Here is a 16,615-nt window from a genome sequence, read left to right as displayed (position 1 = left end):
TATAAATATATGGTCATGGAATTATGTACCCAACTAATACTTATCGATCGATTTGAGGCTTTCCCAAATTGGTATTGCTTCTTGTTACATTTCCCAACTAACACAAAATAACTATTGCAAGAAGCCACTTCCATGGTTATATTTCGATTTCTAGATTCTTTGTACTTATATAAAAAAAAATTAATAGCCGATGATCTAAAAGCCTTCCAAACTAATTTATATATGTGCAACCAGTTTGTGAAACACCGGCCTACAGTGATTTTCAGAGACTTGAATGGAAAACAAAGATAGCATCACCCTTTTGTTTTTGTCTTCAACCATGAATGAGTATCCATGGAGGCAGAGAGAGCTAGAAATCTGGAGCACAGGTGAGATAAGATCACGTCAAATCCCTAAATTTTTTTTTTTTTTAGGTTAACGGCAAGTTATTGAAGTTAACAGTGTTTATTATAAAATCTCAAAAAATGGTAGTAAAGTGATGTGTCGACTGTTAAGACCCTTAGATTATGTGGACTATCTAGATTTTATGAACTTGAAGTAACTTTATAGCCTTCTCACTAGGGCTGGGATTTTAGCCCGGAAACCAGGAACCCGACCCGGAACCTGCCTGGGACCGGCCCGAACGGTCCGGGCTTTAGTTTTTCCTATACCTGTTTTTCAAGGCCCGGTCCGAAATAAATATAAAACAGTCTGGGCCTGGGCCTCAGAAATCAAAAAAAAAAAGCCCGAAGGCCCGAAGGTATTGTTCTTTGACACATGTTTGTATATTATTGGTATGATAATCGGCTTACAATATGTATGCTGCAGGGGATTACGATCCCAACTAAAGACCTAACCCTAACCCTCATTCCCTCAACGCCTCTCCCAAATTTCGACTCACCCTCAGCCTCTCTTCGACTCACCCTCATGCCTCAGCCTCTCTCAGTCTCAGTCTCACTCTCTCAGCCCAGTCTTCGACTCACTCTCTCATCCTCTCTTCAACTCATCTGAGAATCTCTAACCGCTGAACCGCCGACCCACCGTGTTGCTGCCGACGGCCGACCCACGGCTTTGCTTTGACTGTTCGATCTTGAATCAGACCTGTTCGATACCATCTCTTATGCGATTTCCTTTCAAAGCAAACTCAAAGCAAATATCGAAGTTCGATCTTAAATCTGGAAGTTCGATCTGCATGTCGATTTCCTTTCTGTTTATGCGACATTCGTAAGTATTTCTCTTTATACTTGATTGTTGGGATCTTGAATATGAAAGTTCGATACCATCTCTTATGTGATTTCCTTTCAATCATACATGGCAGTGAGAAGATTGTCTGCGAGGAAGGTCTACGAGGAAAAGAAGAAAACAATTTTGGTGATTTGGTCTGTTATCATAATTTTGGTACTTTCTGTTAATAGTTTTGATTGATTTTGAAGAGATTGATTTTGGTACTTAATAGTTCTGCTAGTTGATTTTGGTACTTAATTGTTTTGAATATTTTTTTTTTCTCAGCTTCAGTCGATTCATAGTGTCATACTCTGAATATGGCCACTGATGATTCGAGGATGGGGAAAGAAATTGTGCCTGCATCTGAAGGAGAAGGAAAAGAAGAAAAGCAGCCTCCAACATTACAGAAGATGAAGAGAAAGCGGGTAGAGAAGAAAAAAGTGAGGCCATTGAAGCCAAGTTCAAGGAGTTGGGTCTGGGAACACTTCGAAAAATTTGAGAAGCCGATTTACAATACCGTTGATGGAAAGCAGGTAAAAGTTGGCCATGAAGTATGAGCTAAGTGTGTTTATTGCTTTACTGAACTTGCTGGTGATTCTAGTTTTAATGGCACTAGTACACTTAGTCGTCACATTGAGAAAGTATGCAAGAATTATCCTCCTAGGATGGAATTAGACCAGCATGTTTTAACTAGTGATCAAACAAAAAATGCATCTTTAGCTATGAGGAAATGGTGTCCTGATGCTTGTATAACAGCTTGTTGTAAGATGATTGTATTGGATGAGCTTCCATTTTCTCAAGTTGAGAAAGCTGGATTTAAGCATTTTTGTTCAGTGGCTATGCCTCAGTGGACAATTCCTTGTAGGAAAGTAATTGTCAATAGGTTTTTTGAAATGTATGAAGCACAAAAAGAAAAACTGAGGTTAGAATTAGCTAATCACAGAGTCTCACTCACAACCGATACATGGACATCAGTTCAAAATGTGAATTACGTGGTTGTGACGGCACACTTTATTGATAGTGGCTGGAGAATGCACAAAAGAATTCTAAACTTTTGTGTCATTCCCAACCACCAAGGCACAAGCATAGGAAAACTTTTAGAAGCATGTTTGGTTCAGTGGAAGATTGATAAGGTTTTGACTGTGAGTGTGGATAATGCATCGGCGAATAAGGTGGCGATAGATTATTTGAGGAAGAAGATGGGCAATTGGGCTACTCCCCCTTTTTTGGGAGGCAAGCATTTGCATGTCAGATGCCTTGCTCATGTTTTAAACTTGATTGTGAGATCAGGTTTGACCATTTTAGATAGGTCGGTGGCTGCAATAAGAAATGCTGTGAAGTATGTGCGGAGTTCTCCGTCGAGGTTGGATGATTTTAAGCAGTGTGTAGAAAAAGAACTACCGGAAAGCAAGAAAATATATGTGCTTGATGTTCCAACTAGATGGAACAGCACCTTTTTGATGTTAAATACAGCCCTAGAGTTAAGGAAGGGTTTTGAGAGGATGGTAGAAGAAGAGGAGCAAAAAAAATTTAGTTATTTCGATGAGGAGTGTAGGAAGAGGATTGGGCCACCAAATGACAGTGATTGGGAGAGGACAGCAGTATTTGTGCAGTTTTTGAAGGTATTCTACGATGTAACCCTCAAGATCAGCTCAACGACAAAGCCCACTGCTCATATGGCATTTCATCAGATTGTGACTATAGAGGGAGAGATAGATTCTCTGTTTGTAAGCCCTGAAATGGCTGAGGGCAGCGAAGTAGAGAAAGTTTTGGTTAGTATGGCAGTGAAAATGAAGTCCAAATTCCAGAAGTACTTTGGTGCCCTTGAAGATTTAAATCAGCTCCTTCTAGTGGCGTTAGTTTTGGACCCTCGATACAAACTTAGAAACTTTGAACATGTGTTAGTGAAGTATCTAGATTATGATACATGCTCTATGAAGGAGAAGAGCAGGCAGCTCAAGGATCTTTTGGTGAGCTTGACTGATTTGTATGCAAGCTCCTCTACTTCCCAGAAAAAAAAAAAGCAACAAAGAACTTGTTCAAAGTAGTGGCTGCAGCTCCTCGACATCAAGAACAATGACAGGCAAGATGGCTGAAATGCTTGCTGATTGGGAGAAGGAGCTTCAAGACAGTTGTGAAGTGGTTGTTGAGAGTGAGGTGGATAGGTACCTCTTAGATCCTATTGAGTTGCCTCCAAAGAATGCTGAATTCAATTTATTGTTGTGGTGGAAGCTCAATGGTGGGAAATATCCAAACCTACAAGCTCTTGCAAGGGATGTTCTCGCAATTCAAGTATCGACAGTGGCATCAGAGAGCTGTTTTAGCACAGGGAAAAGGGTTATTGATCCCAACCGGAGTTCATTGACTCCAAAGTCTATTGAAGCATTGATATGCTTGCAGAATTGGATCAAGGAGGAAGATGCATCTTCGATTGAATATTATCCGTCAATTGAAGAAATGGAATTTTATGAGCAAGCTGAGATAGGTACATGTAATGGTTTGCATATCTTTTTTAATTCTTTTCTTTGTTTTCAGTTTTTTCAATGTTTGTAATGTCATTAACTCTGTACATTTTTCCACAGAATTTGCAGACAAACAAAGTGGAGACAAGGCTGCAAAGGCTTCAAAAAAAAAAAATGCAAGAAAACTGTTGTGGCAGACCAAGGTTAGTGTTGAAAGTTTTTAAATTGCTGGTCATGTTTGTGAATTGCTGCAAGTCACGTTTTTGAGTTGCTGCTGGTCATGTTCTTGAATTGCAGGGAACAATCCTTCTGTCCAAGCTCATTAAGGCTATATGCATCTTTCAATCATTGCTACGATGGAACTGAAATGAAGCTGCTGGAGCTGGAGTGCGGGATCCATGTGAAGGAGCTGCCTCCTTGCTTTGTTGTTTATTTATGAACTTGTTTACTTATGTTGCTGGGATTTGTTGAGTTGTTAAGTACTTATGTTGGAATTTGAAACTTGTTCAGCAGGTGGATTTATTCAATTGGTTTGCCTTGAATTGTGATGAATCACTTGCTTGAATTTGCTGGGATTTGTTGAGTTGTTATGTACTTATATTGGAATTTGAAACTTGTTCAGCAGGTGGATTTATTCATTTGGTTTGCCTTGAATTGTGATGAATCATTTGCTTTGACATGTTCATCAGTGGTACTGATCTTGTGAAAATGTGAAATTTCAACAGAGCAGGGTGTTTTTTTTTTCCTCCCTTAATCAGCCTGTTGGGCCCGAAAACCCGGCCCGTAAAAATCGGTCCAGGCCCAACTCGGTCCCAAAAAATAAAAATCATTAATTGAGCCCGGCCCGCAGAAAAAGAGTCATAACCCGAGCCCACCAAATTTTACACGAGCTCGGCAAGATCCCAGCCCTACTTCTCACTTTAGAAGAGCCGAATCCAAAAAACTCATCAATGAATTTATAGTAAAAAAGGTTCTAGTTATAAATAGAATTTAAGTAAAAGGTCAAAACACTTTGCGAATCATGTCTAGGCATTTCAAAACAGCCCCCTAACTAATGAATATTTAGTTACACATAACTAGAAATGAAAAACCAAGAGAATTCATGAACGCAAGAAGCAATGGAAACCGAAGAATTGGAATCATAGGACTGATGATTGATCGTTCCAAGTAAATGATCGATCTCTCCTGCGGTTGCTGAGCTTCTTCTTTCATTCTTAAGTTACTGGTGTATTTTTTCACTCCTCTCGTGCATAAGGTTCGTTTTCTGATACCTAGGGCTCCTTTTATTCTCATTCTTTAGTCCTCCTTGTTTCATTTTAGGTTTGGATTTCCAAAGCTTATGGGAAAAGCAGTGTAGGAATTATTTGATTGGTCCATCCTTTAATGACGTCATTCAACCAATGAGAGCTCGCTACGTCAATTAAAAAAAAAAACTTGATTAGACTTTTTGTGTTGTGTGTAGACAATTTCGGCTTTTCCCATCTCTATTAAAGTTTCCTTCTCACATCAGGACTTCAATATTTCTGAATACTAGCTGCCATAATTACTCACTCTCCTTGGTCGTATCTTCTTTTTTCTTCTTTGTACCTAAAATTTTAATAAACACGAAAACAAATAAATTACTTGAAAAAAAAGAGGTGCGCTCTAGAGCTAACCGGTTAGCTTCGTATTAAGAAGCTAACCATTTTTTAGACCAACTTTTCGGTCACATATTGACATCTCCACTGTTCAGTTTTTAGATCCTTATAAGTAGATCAGTTATGCAAATTTTTAGCCAAATTGATGACCATTTGGGTACCGAACTAGATCAAATCAATTGACGAACCAAATCTATCCAACCTGAACCATTCGTGTTCATAATTAGTAAAAGGGGGTGAAACCCACACTCCCCATTTTATAATTCACACTCCTTTTTTTTTTAGTAACTTGAATTTTGTCTTTAATAACTTAAATTTTGTCTTTTTATAAGAGATTCAACCAAAAAAGGAAAGAACAAGTATGGATTGTAAAATGGAAAGTGTGAATTGTTAAACAGCGACAAGCGTGACCCATGGCTCACCATTGTACCGATACTGTCCCAACTTAACCACTTGTTAGGTGTTGGGTTTTAATCACAAAAGGCCTCAATACAATTGGGTAAGAGCCACCCACTTATAAGTTATATTATATTTTGTCACTTTTCCAATGTGAGATATTTCCTCTCCAACATGCCCCCTCACGTGCAACCTAGCTCTATTAATTAACAATTCAATTCCCACATTGGAAATTGGGATACAAGTCTCATATTGGATACTTGGTCAATATAACAATCCAAGGCCCACATTGGACACTTGGTAACAATCCAATCGGAATATTCCGATGGCAATATAAGGGACCCCAATTAGGGCCCATGACAATTGGAGACGCAATTGAAGAGGGACCCGCTCTGATACCAAGTCAAATAGAACAAGATTGAGAGAATGAATTTTCTAATATTTGATTCATCTCACAGTAGAGGTATATAAAGAGGATTACAGGAATACAACAGGTAAGTACTAACTACGAAATAATTACAATATATTCTATTCCTAATGTTAAGCCATGACTCACGCTAACATGAATTTCACTCCCCTTAGTAAATCACGATTATGAATACCCAAACGATTATCAATTTTGCTAAAAATTTGCATAAGTGCTCTACTCATAGGGACCTAAAAACTGAATGATGGAGATGTTGATATGTGACCGAAAAAATTGATCTAAAAGATAATAAAGCTTCGTATTAAGCTAAACGGTTAGCTCTAGAGTACTCCTCCAAAAAAAAAAGATATAGACTAAAAGAGAACCAGAGAGAGAATGGATATTATGCTATGTTGTATTCGAGTTGCAGATCGAGTTATCTTTCCGTTGTGTCACCGCTGGGAAGCAAATAGAACCGTCTGGAGCGTGTTCTTTGCTAGTTGGTGCGTATTTGAATACAATTGTATAGTAGAGACTCATGATATTGTTTCAGGATGTACTCTAGGTGCCTATTGTAATCAGGGGTTTAGGCTCATTGTCCCCCCTTATATTCGACGGTTTCATTAAGCAAGACTTGAGGGCAGCCGCACCAGCCCTTTATTCAAAAAAAAAAAAGAGATAATTAAGTTGCATAAATGTGTCCCTATTAATAAGGCCAATTTGACCTTCTTTTTTTTTCGGTCTTATTTCCTAATCTTTATCTTAGGGAATGGCTTGTCATAATCAGAAAGCAATTGCACATGCATAGATAATTGCATGGGGTTGGTGCACCAGATCAAGCAATTGGTGCTCCTCTCTCCATCTGTTGTGAAAATGAGAAATGGAGAGGAATTATGCAAAGCTGAAGAAGTTCAGGACCTTATCTTGTTTTGCTAAATAGAGTTGAGAATTAAGTCTACTGTGCCTTTAGAAAGCTATATTGACACTCACAAATGTCTTTTTTCTAACATTCTAATATATTTAAATGAATGCTAGTCGGGCCTTTTGCCTGTGGGTGCACTCAAAGTACCTTATCTGCTCTAGGTAGGCGGCGAGTTCCTTGCTTCGTCAAATGGTCGCTACCTCCTAGTGGCAGGGTGAGACTAAGTGTCACTGGATATATTTTTCAGTGGCAACATGGTGGGAAAGCTGTGATTATGGAAATAATGCTATGCTGTATTCAAGTTGCAGATCGAGTTATCTTTCCGTTGTGTCACCGCTGCGAAGCAAATAGAGCCGTCTGGAGCGCGTTCTTTGCTAGTATGTGCCTGTTGGAATACAAGTGTTTGGTAGAGTTTCATGATATTATTTCAGGATGTACTCTAAGTGCCTATTGTAATCAGGGGTTTAGGCTCAATGTCCCCCCCCCTTGTATTCGACTGTTTCATTAATCAAGGCTTGAGGGCAGCCGCACCAGCCCTTTATTCAAAAAAATAAATAAATAAAAAAATGAATGCTTACTTTTTTTTTAGAAAAGAAAAAACTTTATTAGATATGAATGTAATCGTACATAAGGGCATCCAGGATGAAATCTGGAGCATTGATAAGCCAATCAAGGTGAACATTTGATTCAAAACTGAAGCTAGCTATTCTATCTGCTACCGTATTGGCCTGACGAGGGGCGAAAGAAAGATTGAAGTCCTTACTGGCTGTTAGCAGTAGGGGTGGGCGTCCGGACCCGAAAAACTGAAAACCCGACCCGAACTGAGCAAAAAAGCCCGATTCGATTCGGTTTTGACTTTAAAATTCTCTGTTCGGTCTCGGGCCTCAAATATGCAGAGACCGAAAGCCCGAACTGGCCCATTTTCCCATCATTTGCCACTTTTCCCTCTATTATTAGGTGTTATTATAATATATTAAATATATAAAAAAAACCCCAAAGCAGTCAGACCAAGCCCACACTTTGTCCCCACTTTGTCTCCCGTTTTTGCTTTGTCTCCCACTCTCTAATTATTAAATAATGGGCTTATTAATTATTATATAGCTTATCATGTCAGTATGCCACATGATCGAACCATCTCTGGCTCTCAGCCTATCTCTCTCTCTAAACCATCTCTGGCTCTCAGCATCTCTCTCTCTCTCTCTAAACCATCTCAGGCCCTAGTTCTTCCCAAATCCCCGATTATTCAAATTGAAAACCTAAAACCCAGTTCATTTCATCCCAAATTTAATGGCATCAACATAAACTTCTTCCCCAAGTTCAAGTTCTAAATCTAATTCTGATTCCATTCATTTCAATTCGAGGACCCAATACGAGGAAGACGAAGAGGATGAAGAAGATGAAGTCATCATGAACCCACTGAAAAGCCCACCACATTTGACACTCTCGGCGCCGTTGCGAGCTGCTGATGATGATGAATGTTTGGCTTGCTTTCTCTTTGACACCCTTCTGAGAGTGCAATCGCCGAAACCAGTTGAAAGTCGCCGGAGAAGCTTCGGCTGCCACAGCCGACATATCTGCTCGAACGAAGAAGCTGAAGCAGTGGCTTCGCTTTGGGACTGCTGTCGTCTTCAACATCACCCACTAAGGTTTCGAATCGAAAAGCCTGAAAACTCGACACTAAACATAACGGGTCGGGCTCCTGTCGGTTCTCACATCTTAAATAGACCGAACCAGCCCAGACCGATTACTTCGGGCTCGGTCTCTGTTCTGGCAAAATCTGGGCCCGGCCCGACCCGAGCCCAGGCCTAGTTAGCAGAGCCTTAATATCCAAGATCAAAGCACTCAAAGGCGACAAGTCTGTAATGGCAGAATCAATAGCCTGTATTGCAAGTAAGCAATCACTTTCGATGATAGCTTGATTGACATGCATAGCCAGCAGCAACTCCAAACCTTTCTTCAAAGCTAGTAACTTAACATGCAAAGGTGAGTTCACAAAATCCACCCTATGTGAAAAGCCCGCCAGAAACTGACCTTGAGAGGTTCGAATAACGCCACCCGTTCCCCCAAACTGAATGGAAGGCAGGAAATCCCCATCGACATTGATCTTAACGTACCCATCAGGCAGAGCAGCCCACTGCTTTCTAGGTTTCACCCGGTCTTGCCGTGCACTAGTAGATGAAAGATTGACCTGTAAAAATTCCTCATGCCAAGCCATGGCAGTAGCCACCAAGGTAGCACCAGTCTGCCCACTGCCGCGCCATAATATATCATTCCTATTCCTCCAAAATACTCAAAAGAAGCACCAGAAGCTGGTAAAAAACAACTGAAGGAAGTTGGACTGCACGTTCTAGTAGCCAGTCCTTCCAAGACGAGGAGGAAGAAGGGATAGAGAACGGAGGAGCCCCAAAAATCTCCCTAGCAATGCTGCAATCACAAAACAGATGCTCTAGTGTTTCTGCTTGTCGAGAACAAACGGCAAACTGCACAGTACCAGAATAGCCTTTAGAGGTCAATGCAGTCTGAGTGGGGAGCAAATTGAGTACTGCCCTCCAACCAAAAATAGCCACCTTACTTGGGACTCTATCCTTCCACAAGGCTTTCCAAATAGGGCTATACGGATCGCCAGTAGAACCTGAGGCAAACAGATTGCCTTAAGAAAAATTACAAGCCACCTTATAGGCAAATTTAACAAAGAAGTTACCTCTTTTATCAAACTTCCACGATAGTCTATCAGCCCCAAAATGTCTACTGAGAGGGATAGAGAGAACCTGAGCGGCTACATGAGGTTCAAAGAATGCATGGACTGCTGCAACATCCCAAGACATGGAACTGTCAACTATCAAATCGGACACTCTAACGAAAACCGAGTCAGTAGGCCAAGGTACAGAGTGGTGAGACACAATTGGGGATCCAATCATCCTCCTAAATGCTAACCAATTGACCTTTTCCGATTCGCCACAAAAGGCCAGCGTGTACTATCGGCCTGGCCTCCATCAGGCTCCGCTAAGAAAAGGAAGGACGGTCTCCCATATCCGCTGTAAGAAAGGAGCCATAAGGATAATAAACTGGTTTGAAAACCCTAGCCACGAGAGAATCCGGGTGAGATAAGAACCGCCAACCTTGCTTCGAAAGCATTGCCAAATTATGCGCATGTAGATATTTAAATCCCATCCCTCCCTGATCCTTGGGAAGACACATTCTTTCCCAAGATCGCCAGTGAATCTTCCTCTTCTCATCAGAACTTCCCCAAAAAAATTGACAACATAACTGCTGGAGCTCATCACACATAGATTTTGGTAAGGCAGAACAATTCATGACATAATTTGGCAACGTGTGAGCCACTGCCTTAATAAGCATTTCCTACTCAAGGTTTTAGATCGCCAACCAATCAGCTTCTTTGAGAGTCTCTCTTTCAAGTAAACAAAAATAGCCTTCTTGTCATAGCCAACATGGATGGGTAGTCCCAAATATAAGCCGTGCTCTTTGACACATTGTACTCCAAGGATAGCTGCTAAATTGTTCCTGTGCTGCAGACTCACGTTACCACTAAAAACCACACTAGATTTTTGTAAATTGATATGTTGGCCAGATGCTCGAGCATAGAGTGAGAGTACCTGCTTGAAAGCATGACATTCATGTGCCGTGGCTTCCCCAAAAAGAAAACTATCATCTGCAAAAAGTAGATGATGAATAGTAGGTTTCGTTGAGGTCATAGTTAAACCTTTGATGAGGCCGTTCTGAACATATGTAGAGATCAAAGCTGACAGCCCTTCTGCGCACAAAATGAACAAGTAAGGAGACAACGGATCGCCTTGCCTTATACCCCTGGTGGGCAATATGACGCTTGTAGGTGTGGCATTAATAAGAACAGAGTAACTAACTGATTTCACCGTGCCTAAGACAACCTCAACCCATGTCCGACAAAAACCCAACCTGATTAACACAGCTTCCAAATACTGCCATTCTAGCTGATCATAAGCTTTGGAAATGTCAAGCTTCAAAGAGAAAAAGCCTTCAGCTTGCCTTCGAAGCTTCTTCATGAAGTGAGCTATCTCAGTGGCCACCAAGGTATTATCGGAGATAAGTCTACCCGGGACAACAGCACTTTGTAACGGGGATATGATAGTAGGTAGAATTGATTTGAGTCTGTTAGCCAAGACTTTGGAAGCAAACTTGTACACAACATTGCACAAAGCAACGGGCCTCAAATCCGACGGTAATTTTGGTTCCTTAATCTTTGGGATCAAAGTGAGGTGAGTGAAGTTTGATTCTTGAGAAAAATGGCCAGACATGAGCACTGCCCGGACTGCAAAACAGACATCCCTGTCCACAACATTCCAAAATTTCTGAAAAAAACAGGGAGACATACCATCTGGACCCGCCTATTTGGATGGGTGCATCTGAAACAATGCCTTCTTTATTTCAGCGTTAGAGTAGGGAACTGAAAGCTCAGAGTTCATTTATTCAAAAACCCGAGGTTGTAAGCACTCAAGCACCGTATTGAGAGCTATAGGATCAGAATTGTCAGCTCTAAAAATAAACTCGTAATACTGAACAACGATGTCATAAACCTCCTCAGGTTTAGAGGTCCATTGCCCATCTCCATTGGTTAGCCCCTTAATCTGATTCCTGGCTCTTCTATTCGAAGCTCTACGATGGAAAAAAGCAGTGTTTCGATCTCCCTCCTTTAACTATTGAACCCTAGACCGTTGACGCCAATAAGTTTCATTTGCAGATAATAACTCATTCAACTTAAATTGTAGAGCTTTTTGTTCATCAAAGTGACCACTATCATAGCTCTTCTTCATCAACTCTGCTAGTTTAGCTTGGATTAATTTCATCACAGTCTGACGCTGTTGGAAAACACCAGAGTTCCAACGTAGGAAGAGTTGCCCCGTATGTGTGATTTTCCTGCCAACCTGGGACATTGGCTCTCCTGAGGTTGGAAGAATCCATCCTTGTTCCACTACCTGGCCACACTCCGGATGGTTGAGCCACATCTCTTCAAAATGGAATTGCCTAGGGTTTCGGTTTAGTATTATCGGTTCATGGTTTACTTCAATCAGGATAGGGCAATGATTCGACTGGCTCAAAGGAAGGGTGATAACTCTAGAGAAAGGATACAACTCCCTCCACTAAACTGTTTGGCAAGCACGATCAAGTCTCTCCTTAGTAAAACGGTTAGACCATGTGAATCGAGACCCGACGAAACCCATATCCAACAGATCACAGTTTGCAAGTGCTTGCCTGAAGCGGCGTATTTGAGCCAAACTACGAGGTGGGCCTCCGGACTTATCCGCCTGACATAAAATCTCATTGAAATCGCTGGCAACCAACCAAGGGAGATGACACTGAGAAGCCAAAAAATGAAGTAGATCCCAGTGATGTGTCTATTCGCAGCAGTAGCCACACCATAGATGCCTGTGAAACGAAAGACTCCCTCAGATCCTACCACCCCCACCTCAGTGTCAATATGATTTGGAGAATAAGTACTGAGCCGAACCGGAACCTCATTGCGCCAAAAAGCGCTAAACCACGGCAGTCATCCTCCCTAGGGGCACAAACAACCCCATCAAAACCAATCCGCCGACGGACTTTCGTCAAGAGATCCGGCAAGGCTAGGGTTTCCGAAAGGAAAATGAGGCTACGGTTTTGTTGTCGGACAATACTAACGAGAGCATCATGAGTTTCTATGTTATTGAGGCCCCTACAGTTCCAGCCCAACACTTTGAAACGTTGCATGGATCAGAATCATTGACTACCGGCCGGCGGCCAGGCTAGGGTTACTAGGGTTTAGCTAGCGTGAGAGGGTATCTCCTTTATGTATCTGGAAAATTTTTCTGAAACATTAAATATGTAAATGTGTGGTTAAGGGTCCCTTTGATGGAATCAAAAGAGGGTTACATGTGGGCTCTAGTATAATCTAATTAAAGCATCAATTTTTTTTGGGAAAATTTTGCAAACAGTACACCAAGTAAAGGCCACTAATATTTTCATACATAAAGTTCCCAACCGAGCATTTTGGTACATGAACTCTTGAGCCCGACCCACTATGTAGACACGACGTCAATGACGCCGTTAATTTAAGGGGTAATATAGTCTTTTCAGTTTGCTCAGACCCAACTTTCTCTCTCTAGGCACCCAGCGTGTTCTCTCTCTCTCTCTCTCTCTCACTATGGCCATGGGCACCCATCTCTCTTCCCCTCTCCCAATCCCGATCACCTCTACAATTCCAACCATTACCATCAATCCACAGCATGTCACCTCTGCTGAATCAACACCCATTACCATAATCCCAAACCCTAAGAGAGACACAGAGAGAGAGCAACAACCATGGCGGCTCCCCTGATCAAATCGATCCAGTGCTTTGGTCGCAAGAAGACGGCGGTGGCCGTCACCTACTGCAAGGAAGGCCGCGGCTTAATCAAGATCAACGGCTGCCCAATCAAGCTCATGGAGCCAGAGATCCTCCGCTTCAAGGCCTACGAGCCCATCCTTCTGCTCGGACGACACCGTTTCGCCGGCGTCGACATGAGGATCTGCGTCAAGGGAGGAGGTCACACTTCTCAGATCTATGCCATCCGTCAGAGCATCGCCAAGGCCTTGGTCGCTTATTACCAGAAGTTCGTGGATGAGCAGAGCAAGAAGGAAATCAAGGACATTCTCGTTATGTATGATCGTACTCTCCTCGTCGCTGATCCAAGGCGCTGCGAGCCAGAGCTAGGTTTCGAGTGGCTGGTGTTGTCGGTTTTGAATCGCGCCTTTCGGAGACAGACCGATTCGGACCAGATTTGTATGAGGCGGTGGAGGGTGCGGTTGGGCACGAAGTCCCCAGATGAGGCAGTGGAGGGTGCGATGAATGATAAGGAACATAATGATGGTGATGGGCATAGGGATTGTGGTGGTGATCAGTGATGGGGTGGGGCTGGGATTAGAATAAAGTTTCGGTGGGATTAGAAGTGGGGTTGAGTTTGGTGGGTAAGGATTTGGAAGGTGGAGGAGATGCGGTGGTCGCCGGGTTGAGGTTTCTGGGTGTGGAGAGTCAGAGGAGATACATTTTTTTTTTACCCAAAAAATGAGCCAGAGTGTGAAAGTACTAAATTATCCTTCGACAAATGAACAATGACATTAAAGTTAACAACATCATTGACGTCGTGTCTACATAGTGGGTCGAGCTTGAGATTCTGTGTACCAAAATGCTAGGTTTGGAACTTTATGTATGAAAATTATTAGTGATCTTTACTTGGTGTACTGTTTACGAAATTTTCCAAAAAAAAAAAAATTATTTTCTTACACGTACACTTTCCTTAAATGTGTGTGGCATCTATATATAGAGAGATCTCTTGCCTACTTATTGTTACTTAACATACGGACCAGAAATTACAATGTAGATCCGTTCGTTACACCAAAAAGCTGGTAACGACAAACTGGAATATTACTGTTATTCTCTAAAAAAGTTACTGTGATTGGCGATAATTTTTTAAAAACCTATTGTCATATTTTGAAAAGCTATCGTCGACGAATCATGAAGCCAATTAGAAAATTATTATTAGTATTTTTGAAAATTTATATTATTAATTAAGCCACCACCACCAAATAACTTTATTCTACGAATGACAATAACTTCTCTGAAAAATGATAGTAGTTTTTTTATTCGTCAATATTAGATAAAAATAAAATTCAAATGTAGATCATTAAGTAACTTTTTGATCCGACAATAACTTTTTTGCTCGTTGACAGTTGCTTTTTAATTAATAACAATAATTATTATTCTGATATAATTATATTTTCATAAATAATAAAAACTTAAAAGTACAGTAACATTTTTATAAATGTTGATATTTTTTATCTATAGCCTAGTTTTGAGAGAAAACACTCCCAATCACCCTACCAACAAATTAATATTCTCATTCACCCCATTTAAAAGTGAAAAGTCGTGTTTGGGCTCCAAATAATTAACAATTAAGCAATCTGCCACTCTCTCTCTCTCTCTCTCTCTCTCTCTCTCTCTCTCTCTCTCTCTCTCTCTCTCTCTCTCTCTCTCTCTCTCTCTCTCTCTCTCTCTATTTTCATAAATAATAAAAACTTAAAAGTACAGTAGCATTTTTATAAATGTTGATATTTTTTATAGAGGCCTTGACCCATAGCCTAGTTTTGAGAGAAAACACTCCCAATCACCCCACCAACAAATTAATATTCTCATTCACCCTATTTAAAAGCGAAAAGTCGTGTTTTGGCTCCAAATAATTAACAATTACACAATCTGCCACTCTCGATCTCTCCCTGATATCTTTCCAGTGAGAAATCTCTCTCTCTCTCCCTGAACCGATTCTACATCAATCTCCGATCGGCGGCATGCTGGTTCAGTGGCCGTTGCCGTCGTCGTCGAGGATCATGGATTGAGTTGAGTTGAGTCGCTGGAACGGGATCAGAATTACGCAATCTCCGATCGCCGGCCCTCGCCCAGCCGGAAATCTCTTCCTCGAAGCCCTTCATGAGCGAGTTGAGGTCCTGAGTCGCTGGAACAGGATCAGAATTGGTGAGGAAGTCCAGTAGGAGAGGAATGGCAGTAATGCTGGAGTGACCACCGAATTTCGAATCCGAGTTCGGGTCAGGTCCGAGACCAAGTTCGTTTCCGTCTCAAAGCCAAACGTCGTTGTCTGCGCCATGACCGCCCTCGAGCTTGCTTCCCAACACCGGGTCTCCCTTAGACAACGTCGGAGCTCTGTTAGCGTTTGCTCTAGTTGGGGTCAAGACTGGCCAGCTCCACCGTGGACTCTGCGGCGACGCCATCAGTTCCTTTTCTTTTTCTTTTTTTCTTTTGCCCTCCTTTAAGTCCCGGACATAACGTGCACTGTTTGATTTGAATTGTTTGGGGAAAATTTGAGGGCATTTGGTGGATTAGTTTGTTCAATTTGCTGCTTTCATTCTGGCATTTATAAAATTTTTGAATTGTGTGATTTATTGCTCCAACTATATAACTTTTTCTAAAATTAGATGAAGAAGGCCGGAAGGAAAGAAAAATGAAAAAAAAAACAAAAAAGTTCTATTAGGGGGCAATAAATGTTTTGAATTAATGTAATCTCCTCTTTTTTTTTTCTTTAATCAAAGTTTTATTTGTCTAATTTTAGAATAAAAAGTTATTCCGACGACCGAAAGGTCTATTGGGGGGTAATACAGGTTTATTGGTGGGGGTAATAAACCTCTCCGACCCCATATGAGATCTCCGACAACCTCATTGGGACTTCCGGCGAGGTTTCATAAACCTCTATTGCCCCCCCCCCCCCCAATAATGTTCTATTGGGGGCAATACAAGTCTATTTGAGGGCAATAAACCTTTCCGACGACCTCTTTGGGGACCTCCAGCGAGGTTTTAAGAGAAGTTCGGTAGGTGGCGGCTGGTGACTGGATTCCAGCTGTCGGTGACTGGAATCCGGCGATCGTTGGCCAGAATCGTGCAGTCGGTGACTGGACTCCGGCAAAGTCTCTAATGGCTTCTCTCTCTTCCATTTTCTCCCTCTCTCTCTCTCTCTCTATGTAATAAAGAGGTGATGGTAAAATAGTCTCAAAAATAAACAAAAAAACAAAA

The 16,615-nt window shown here is 41.5% G+C and overlaps 1 protein-coding gene across 1 annotated transcript; it reads left to right on the top strand.

Annotated features, from left to right (window-relative positions):
- Positions 1-13,359: 13,359 nt before the first annotated feature.
- LOC133744308 (small ribosomal subunit protein uS9-like) lies at positions 13,360-13,941 on the top strand. Its single transcript, XM_062172440.1, has one exon. The coding sequence runs from the start codon at positions 13,360-13,362 to the stop codon at positions 13,939-13,941; it is 582 nt and encodes a 193-aa protein (XP_062028424.1).
- Positions 13,942-16,615: the final 2,674 nt, after the last annotated feature.

The sequence above is a fragment of the Rosa rugosa genome, chromosome 4 (genome assembly GCF_958449725.1).
Source record: "Rosa rugosa chromosome 4, drRosRugo1.1, whole genome shotgun sequence".
Taxonomy (NCBI): Eukaryota; Viridiplantae; Streptophyta; class Magnoliopsida; order Rosales; family Rosaceae; genus Rosa; species Rosa rugosa.
Note: the sequence above shows the minus strand (reverse complement) of the source record. Positions and strands in the feature narration are given on the sequence as shown.